The sequence below is a fragment of the Panicum virgatum genome, chromosome 1K (assembly GCF_016808335.1).
Source record: "Panicum virgatum strain AP13 chromosome 1K, P.virgatum_v5, whole genome shotgun sequence".
Lineage (NCBI taxonomy): Eukaryota > Viridiplantae > Streptophyta > Magnoliopsida > Poales > Poaceae > Panicum > Panicum virgatum.
In genome coordinates, this window is record NC_053136.1 from 9872909 (window position 1) to 9882858 (window position 9950).

General features: G+C 45.0%; 1 protein-coding gene and 1 pseudogene across 12 annotated transcripts; both read right to left on the bottom strand.

Annotated features, from left to right (window-relative positions):
• Positions 1-3831: 3831 nt before the first annotated feature.
• Positions 3832-7430, bottom strand: LOC120689725. 12 transcript variants are annotated; one of them, XR_005681557.1, is made up of 5 exons: positions 7072-7322; positions 6304-6376; positions 6035-6117; positions 4920-5001; positions 3832-4096 (listed from the first exon to the last, which is right to left on the bottom strand). XR_005681557.1 is itself a non-coding variant. In XM_039972145.1 (4 exons), exons 1-4 carry the CDS (start codon positions 7418-7420, stop codon positions 4070-4072), a joined length of 531 nt encoding a protein of 176 aa, XP_039828079.1. In that variant the 5' UTR covers positions 7421-7430; the 3' UTR covers positions 3832-4069. The 12 variants fall into 12 exon arrangements, 1 of the variants encoding a protein (XP_039828079.1); XR_005681481.1 differs by adding an exon at positions 5831-5965 and having other exon boundaries at positions 4920-5041; positions 6035-6376; positions 7072-7313; XR_005681521.1 differs by having other exon boundaries at positions 4920-5041; positions 7072-7303.
• Positions 7431-7996: 566 nt separating this feature from the next.
• Positions 7997-9950, bottom strand: LOC120652385 (annotated as a pseudogene).

A 9950-nucleotide genomic window follows, 5' to 3' on the forward strand; every position in this document is an offset into this window, starting at 1 on the left:
ATTTCTTGGAACTACAAGCTTACTGGAAGCATCCCTGAAGCCTTTGGGCTCTTGGAGAACCTTAGGGCCTTGAGCCTCTCCTTCAACAGCTTCTCAGGCGAAGTACCGGCATCCATTGCCCGTTTGCCGTCGTTGTTGGACCTAGAGCTGAACAACAACCGGTTCACCGGGACGTTGCCGGCGGAACTCGGGAAGCATTCGGACCTAGGATATGTTGATGTTGATGACAATGCGCTGATGGGCGCCATTCCACAAGGGCTGTGCGCCAGAGGCCAATTCATTTCCCTCGCTGACAACAACCGTTTGAACGGCTCGATTCCAGTAAGCCTAGCCAGCGGCGGATGCACCCCTCCTAAAGCAAATAATTACACTAAAATTACTGTAGCAAAATATTAAATCACCATTAAAACTTTATACAAATTAACAACTTCATTGATTCAGCCCCCCTTCTTCTCCATCCTACCTCCGCCACTGAGCCTAGCCAACTGTGCACCTCCACAAACACTGTCTCTGAACAATAACCAGCTCACGGGCGCCATTCCAGAAGAGCTATGCGCCGAAGGCGGCCAGTTAGATTACCTTGCCGCTGAGAACAACCGCCTGAATGGCTCCATCCCATCAAACCTATCCAACTGTGCTACTCTGCAAAAACTCTATTTAGGCAATAACCAGCTCGCCGGAATCATTCCTTAAATTAAATCTTTTATGCGATTGAGTTTAGCCAGCTGGTTTGCGAACCAAGATTATGTTTGGTTGTGACTACCCTCTTCTGGAATGTGGTGACTGGTGAGTTCCTTTAATTTACTATACCGGCTGATCTTATCTCTCATATCACTAGATAATGAACTTAAGAGAGCTAGCGTTTGGATGATACCACCTACAATGGAAGAACATTTACCTAGTATCTAGTAGTAAAATAAATGGAATGAATAGGCATGTTCTTTCTTATATTGATATACTAGTTAATTCCTTACATCTATTTGTGGCAGCAACCGCGTGCTATATGTGACCAGAAACGCATGGCCGCTCGCATATGCGTCCGCTGGCGTATCTATACCATCCATCCGCGCATATGGATGCTCGCCCTTGCAAAGCGGGGTCCATTACTGGTCAATCTGGATTCCATTTTTCCTCTGGGATGCAGTGCCCGCGCCATTCCCAAATGTCACCGCCGTCGCTCCCAAATGCGTGCGAATCCTGCCCGCATGCGCTCCCAAACGTGCGAAACCTATCCGCCTTTTCTTCCCTCTTTATCCTTTTATTATCTATTCCACGTTTCCACCTGCTTGCCACCCGACGACGCACCCAGGGACCTCTTGCCGCCGCCGCCGCCGCCTGATAGCGACTCGACGCCGTACAGGCACGCCGCGGCCTGCGCGCCTCTCGCCGCCGCCTGGGAGCCCCTCGACGCCGCAATCACCACCGCCGCCTCGGAGCCTCTCGAAAATGAGCGACCGGTGTGGGGGAAGTTCAATCGGTAGTCAATCCGATATTCAGGGTCCAAATAGTACTTTTTGACTTTTTTGCAAGCATACATTTTGGTTTCATCTTTTTTTTTTAATATCAAAAATAGTATGAATAAAGCAATCAAATTATTGTGAAATGTTTTAGTAAACATTTTGTTGTGCTATATAGAAGAAAATAAACTTTAACGAAAGGTATGTTTGTTTGCCAACCATTTACCATCATGTTTTAGTAAATATCTAAACACTTCATTATGATATATCGATCATCTAATGTATCTGGACACAAGTAGAATGAGCATATTTTGTATGGTTGAGGTCCACGGTTCTCATTTCCATTTTGATAATACCTTTTGGTACTTTGGGGGCATGACCTCCCACATCTAGGTGAAATGATTTAGTACATTTCAAAGTTCATGCACAACTAAATTGTATACTACCAGACATGAAGTGTGCAAGTGTTTTGTAATATTGTTACAATGCTATTTGAAATATCCAATTAGTATTGTTTGCCTCTTTTTTTCTGTGCCACCAATTTTTTTTGCCCTTTTTTTAATCATACCTTTTGGTTTCATCTATTTTGAAAGATATCAATGCTAGAACGGATCACGTAGTCAAATCGCTGTGAAATAATTCAAAACTCTAACCCATACCAACTAACATTTTTTATTTAAAAATGATAATCTACAAAATCTAATAAAAATGATGGATTGCTATTTTAAATATTCAAATAGTACATTTTGGCTAATTTTAACGATGCAACATTATTTTTGGCCTTTTATTGTAATCAAGCATCTATTTTAAAGTATATAAAAATTAGAAGGAATCAAGTAATCAAATTTTTGGGAATTGTTTTCAAACCTATGTCATCAAACTAACTAATAAACCTTTTTAAGTTAAAGTGATTATTTACAAATTCTAATAAAATAATGTTGGTTTGATATTTGAAATATTCATCAAGAATAACTATTGTGTTGTGTTCTTGTTACATTTCAGCAGAGGTACAGTAACTAAAATGTCCCATTCATCGTCTTTGGCTACACCCATGCTAGGCATTTTTGTTCTTGCTAACATTGTCGTAGGAAAATTTTGGAACATTTATTCAGGGGTGTTCTATTTTTAAGATCAAAATAACAAAAAAGTTAAAAATATTGGCTGGAATTTATTGGTCATTGGCGGGCAAACTGATATGTTCCTGTTTTTGAGTTACATATTTTGTCATATATATAAATGTTTAGGTACAGATCAAAATGTTCATGAAATATTATAACAATACTCATGTAATATGGCAACAATACTTTTTGGCTTTTTTATAATAATACCTCTTGGTTTCCTTTGTAAAATGTGCCTACAGCTAGATTCAACTATATAGAACACTAGAGGAATTCTCCGCGCGTTGCTGCGAAAATTCAAGAGATAGCAATGCATATGTCCTAGAAAACCACTGCATGCATGAAGTTGTAGAAAATCGATAGAAGATATAAATATGTGTTAGTGGATTGTGGAACTTTTAGCCAGCTTTGTGACGATGTGGCTTCATGCATGTCAAGAGAAATAGGTAATGTGGAGGCTCCAATTTAGATATATAAGATTTCACCGGTGCATCAATGGGCCTGTTTGGATCCGATTATAATCAGATTTTAGACCATCCACCGCGAGAATCCCACCCAAACGGGTTGATTCTCCCGTAAGCCTGCTTCCCACCAAATCCACAGCCCAGTACATTCTCGCTTTTTTTTCCAACCCCTTCGTCCGAGCGGGCTGCGAGCCAACGCGGCCGATTCTTGCGGTCCCCCGCGCCATCTCCGTCGCCTCCGCCCCCGAGACGACCGCCCACCCCGTCGCCTCCTCCCGCGCCGGCCGGCGTCCCTCCCTGTCGCCTCCTCCCGCGCCCGCCGGCGCCATCTCCGTCCGCCCCCGAAACGACCGCCCACCCCGTCGCCTCCTCCCGCGCCGGCGTGCCTCCCCATCGCCGTCGGAGCTCCGCCGCAGAGCCTCCTCCGCGCTGAAGCCACCGCGCCGCCGGCCCGCTCGTCCGCACCGCCGCCGGCCCGCCTGCTCCCGCCAGCACCTCTCCCTCCGCCTCTAGCTCGGCCGGCGGGGAGGTGAGGGAGCTCTGGGCCTGGGGAATCGAAAGGAGACGGCGCGACGGCGACGGAATCGAAGGGAGCTCTGGGCTCGGTTCGGCAAGCAATGGTGATGGAGGCCGGATCCACTTGAAGATAATCAGCTTCCCAAACACTTCGATTTTTTCCATCTTGCTCACCAGAGAATGTTGCTTTCCCTGTAATCTTGCTCACCAGAGAATCGAGATGGAGAAAATCGGAACCAAACAGGGCCAATAGCTAAACTGTATGGAACATTTCACTGGTGCATCAATTGGAAAGCTATATGCTGATCCAAATGAAGTGTGCATGCGTTTTGCACAAAGATATAATCCATTATATGAACATTTCACTCTCCCTTTGCGATGCTGTTGTGTCTCTCCACATGATAACGTAAAACTACGATTCAAAATATAAGGCCAAAATGTTGTATTCAATGGATTACCAAAGAAATGAGAGACGGAGTCATACAATTCTTGTCAAATTATAATTCCTTCCTATTTAGATGTATTTGAAGGAACCGCATTCCTGCATAGGTCATGATTAGAACAGAACATGAAAAAGGCAGAAAATAGTGGAGTTCATAACTGTGTAATAAAGAACTAGTGAGTTTAGTCCAAAACAAAATGTATCAGCTGAATGGGTATCAACTAACATTGTGATCTACCTGCACTGAACACCTTGTGATCTCGACTAACATTTTGGCTAGTAGCTAAACATTTCATTGTATTATATAGAACATAAAATGTAACTCAATAATAGGCTCGTCGGTGACTAGGATATTTCAGCCAACATCTAAACATTTCATTAGTATATATATATAGAGCAAGAAATGTTCATCAATATCAACATATTTAGTCCTAACTGCTGGAACAAGAGTATAGTACAGGAAAGTCACACCCCGGTCCAAGGGTATATGGTGTTCCTCTATCTCTACAGCTACTCATTCCATCACTAATATGATTAGAAATCACCTTTTAGAATGCACTACCAAAAAGAAAAGAGGTCTCACTATTTTACTTGCAAAATAACATCTAAGAAAGAGTAAGACAAATATATGATAAGGAACAAAGTCATGGTACATTTCACAACTTTGCTTCAGGATCAAAATTTCCAAAAATACCACAGGAAAGCACCAAGGAACCTGAATACTTTTTCCACTATGTAGGTGGAGACTAGATGTAAATTTCACTAGGTTGGCCCATAGTAATGGGACTTATTCCACTAAAGGGAATGCATCTTTGTGATGTGATCTTGTTACATTTTGGTAATGGTAACCTTACTGTAGCTAAAATGGTCCATGAATCAACTTTGTAAAATAACTAAAAAGAAAAGAAAGGTTTGTTTTCACCTCTGATGATGAACTCCCTAGCAAGCAGTGCAACCACACTCTCCATTCTTGATCTGGTTGCTCAAGTGTCCCTGGCCAGATTCTGGAACTCCAAAGGTTCCAGTCATTTTTTTTCTCAAGATCTTGCGATATAAAGGCAAATATATAATGAGAAAAACAAGTACAAACGCATGAGATTTCATTTTGGTTGTTAAGTGTGAGGGAGAGCCTAAAGCATAAAAATACCAAAATGATGAAAACAAAACATTGCTTGATCAGAAAGTTTTTAAAGAACGGTTTTAAAAATGCATATCAGCGTAGAAGCAATGCAATAAAATCAAGATGGAAACATATTAGATGACTAGCATAATGGCTACAGCTTCCTATACAATCCTTCATAACAAATCCTATACGATATATCCTTCTGGTTCGAGCATTACTCATGAGCAATCTAAAATTCAACTGAAAGTACTTGACTCTGGAGACACATATCTTTCTTGATATGGGATGGTATGGAGGTCTAACTGCAGTAATCCCCATAGTCCTCCTGATCCTTAAAATTGTAGCCTTTTATTTGGGGTATTTGCATTGAGTCTTTTCCTATTTTTAGACTTGTTCAATAAGCATGTCCTTACAACTACTGTTACAGTGGTTCTAAAATGGGCATATTCTAAGTGACTATCCAGATATGCCCAAGAAAATTTGTCACAGAATTAATGTGGCCAGCCCAATCTTTTTTAAAGCCATGCCATACCTTTTGGAGTTCTGGCAGTAATTTCATTTATCAAGATCTCTCTAAATATAAATATTTTAATAATGACACACAAAACTAAAAGGAGTAATCTTTCATATTTCTCTTTTTCGTATTTGTGGGTCATTTCCTTTACAGTTGCTCCAAAAAAAAAAGAGCAGATTAAAAATGCTCACTGTACCCACAGATGCAGACATGCCGAATGCCAAAGACATGGATATTTGGTGCAGAAGTATAGAACCCCATATCGCAATAAATGATGAGTGTAAAATCCCATACGGTTTTTAAAAAGGAAACTAAAACCGTTCACCTGAAACTATATATTTCACAACTCAGAACATTACAGTACCATATAGACAGGTAAGATCATTAGTTGAAATGGTACCTAGATAGTTGAGGCAAACGAGGCTACTGCATGAGCAGCAAGCGTCCCCTCTGGACAGTCATCTTTATGGGGGCGTCCTCTTGCTAGTTGACAAGGGATTACAAGAGAAAAAACAACCAGATATCCCGTAAAGCTACACCAGTAGGCAAACCTTATGCTCCAGTAGGCAGATCTTTATTTATTCAGCTCAGTTAAGAAAAAAATTACCTAAGCCAAACAAGATCCTTTAATAGTCAAAGGAAATCAGATCCAGCAGCTAAATGATTTACCTTGCCAAATGCCAATAGGAGATCAAGCTGCTGCTGCATCCACAGGTGAATCGGCACTCACTGCAGAGAATACCTTCCATGGTGGATTAAGAAAAAAGAAATTTTCAGGTCTAATGCGGGTCTCGAAGATATGACTCAGTAATACAAAAAAAAACAATGAAACAAACATTCATGGCTTACATTTTCACAAGATGGACAAAATAAAACATTTCACATTTTGGCATATGGTACAAGATTGATATGTAATGCAGTTTAGTAAAAATGTCACTATCTCCAAGAAGTCAAGAACGGGTTGGTATCATTTCTTGGTTGTTGACAACAATTTCGAGTAGCACAAAATACTTCTGAGAAGGGTAAATACTGGAACATATTTGAAGGGAAATCTGGTGGTTAACTAGCGCAAAATCCTGTGTGCATTGAGATGATGGAGAAAGCCCCAGCGGTAAACAAGCAGTGAGGATGAATGGGGGAGTGGCGAGGTGAGGCAGGCAGGACCGCAGGACCGTGGCCACCGACGGCAGCTGGTGCACCTTGTCGCCAATGCGCGCCAGGATGGACCAGGCCAAGGCCGTCTGCCGTACCACCGAGGGCAATGGATCCAGGAATAGGAAGCATGGATTCGGAGACAGAGGGAATGGATCCAAATCCGCCATGGCTGCACAGGGCCGAAATCTCCGCTGCGCCGCCATGGCCGGGGAACAGCACGCCAGGGGAAGAGGGGACACCGCTGCGCCAGCCAGCGGAACGGTGAAGGCAATAGGTGGGTACCTGCGCCGACGGCCGTATTTCCTCTTCCACTACCAGGACCATGAGGTGGAGTTCCGTCCTTGGCGAGCTCGTCTCTGAAGCGGGATGGCAGAGATGCGAAAAGAAGGCAGGGGTTGGAGAAAAGTGACCGACGAGGAAGAAGAGAGGGGAAAGGAATTCCGAGGGGAAAGTGAATCCTGTACTGAACTCGAATACTGTACTGTATCACGGAAAACACAGGGATGCGAATTCCCAGCTGCGAAGTTTTTCCATTGACCGAGTGGGTCCCACAGTTCCAAAAGGTTTGCATGGCGCAGCCCAATGCCACAGAAACGCTGAGAGCCATCGGATAAGCCAAGCGCACGCACATGCAAGTGGAATTTTCGCTCTTGGTATGTGACCGGCAGCTGCAGGTCGCTGCATGCACATTTGTTGCTTCTGTTCCCCTCTAACATGTTACCTATGGGAGATGAATTGAGATGAAGGCAATCGTGTTTTTCCTTGCCTCTATTTTACTGAAACCTGTGCGACCAATAAGCCTGTGAAGGTTGCTTTTTTATTTGTTATAGGGTGCCTCACGCCCCTTACTGCACAGATGTGCTATGCTTCTCTTTGTTATCGTTGTGTACAATGCTCTGTTTAATTTGTGGTTGGTGGAACACCTTAATTTGCAATGGAAATTTAGGTGGGGATGATCTCTGCCTCCTTATCAGTTAATCAGTAGGGGAGAAATCTCAATGCACATTGCATGACAAGGGCGAAACTGCAAGACAACTGTGATCAGAGTTCGGCATGCAGGCCATTCTGCTAATTATACCACACTTTGTGAAAGCAGAGCAGAGCAGAGCAGTATGAACTATCAACTGACGACAATCCATTACACATATGACCATGAATCTTGAATCCAGAATAAACAAGGCAAGCAATTCCAGATGAGAGGACACAGTAACAATAATGCTACGGGTGATAATAAGAAGGGTATATGTGTACTTGTCTTCTTCTGTCATACATAAATGAATTCGAGCAAAAACCAAAACAATGTCTAGTTTATCCCTGTATGTCTCGTGTCGTGTAAAGTAGAGGAAGCATATCGGTTTCTTCCTGGTTTGTTGTCGTAATTCTCAGCTGAAAGAAACAAAAGTTTAATCGGAGTGCAGGCAGGCAGTGCTCACTGCTCAGACGCGTCCACCTCCGGTGACGGCGGCGGGGAAGGAGAGGAGCGGATTGGCGGAGCCGCCACCGTTGACCTGGTCAGGCTCGTCGAGGAACAGATCCTCGGGCACACGGCATGCGCCGTGGGCACATACAACAGCCGCCCCGAGCGCAAGCGCGGAGAAGATGAGTGACCCGACGGAGGTGAGGAAGACGACGAACGCGGAGGCGGCGACGAGCCCGCCGAGCACCTCGCGGTCGGACAAGGTGCGGCCGCAGGCGGCGAGCGGCGGCGCGTCGGCGGGGCGCAGCGCGTAGAGGAGGCACCATGCGGCGAGCAGGGCCAGGAGCGCAGCGAGGGAGCCCGGGTGCGCGGCGAGCGCCGCGGCCAGGGTCAGCGTGACGACGGGGGCGTAGTTGACACAGAAGTAGGCCAGGTTCTTGCGCAGCCGGGCACTGGTCTCAGAGAGCGACTCCGGGCGGACACCGAGGAGCGGTCGGCGAGCTCGGAGCAGGGACGCGCGCCGATGAGCACACCTGCAATTTCGGAATTAAAAAAACTTCAACCCATGCCGAAAACCCCGAAATTTATGAATAAAAATGTTTGTATAGGAGATTTAAAAAATTTATCTTCTTACGACGAAATTTGGCCGGATACTCCAGCAGGGATTGGGCCACGTCGCTTGTAAATAATAACCGTCGGATCTTTAGCACATAGTATCTCAATCGTCAGTTCAGCTGCTGCGATCGGGCTTCCTCCCAAAGCCAGCCATCGGGCCTTTTCTAGAGCCATCGAGATGTTCCTGCACCTCTCGCGAGAAAGAGGCCCGGCAACAAGATAAACCACCCCCCACCGTCGCATCTCCTCCTCAACTCAGGGTGTGTTTAGTTCCCACCAAATTTCCAAACTTTCCATCACATCCATCACATCTCCTATCACATCGAAACATTAAATATAGCAAATAACTCATGTATGGAGTACTAAATATAGTTAAATAAAAAAACTAATTGCATAGTTTTGATGTACGTTGCGAGATGAATTTTTTGAGCCTAGTTAGGTCATGGTAGGACAATATTTACCACAAACAAACGAAAAGTGCTACAGTGATTGATGTGACTTTTTCTCCCCCTTTTCACCTCATCTAAACACAGCCAGAGGGAGAAAAAAAAACAGGTCCACTTCCGCTATTCCCCAACCCTAGCGATTCCAAATGTTGCGACGCTTCCAATTTTCCGCCGGCGACAAAAAAAAAAAAGAGCATCGACGAAAGAGGTACGCACCCGTTGAAATCTCATCTACATCTCAAGTTCCCAGCGATTGTTCAATTTGGGTACTTCCATTCACTTTGCGATTGTTCAATTTGGGCGCTTCCATTTATTTTGCGCAATTACCCCGTCATCAAAGTAAATCCGGCGTCCTGCGTTACTCATCAGATTAGCAGCGATAGAGAGGGCGGCGGCGCATCGCATCGAACAACCGGCAGTCCGGCGCCCTTAGACTAGAGATGCAGGCTGCGTTGATGCTGCACCGGCAGTCACAGACGCGCCCCGGTCGCCGGCGTCTGCCGGCACCGCGCCAAACCTCCTCACACGCTGCCTACGCTAGCTCTTCTCCTCACCCGCGCCTGTCCAGCTCCTACACGCGGCCGGAGCTAAGCGCTCCTACAGGCGGCACGCATCTCCACCAAGCTATCATGCGCTGTGCAACCCTCGCTCTGGGCCTCCGGGACCTCCGTGGACCCAGCCAT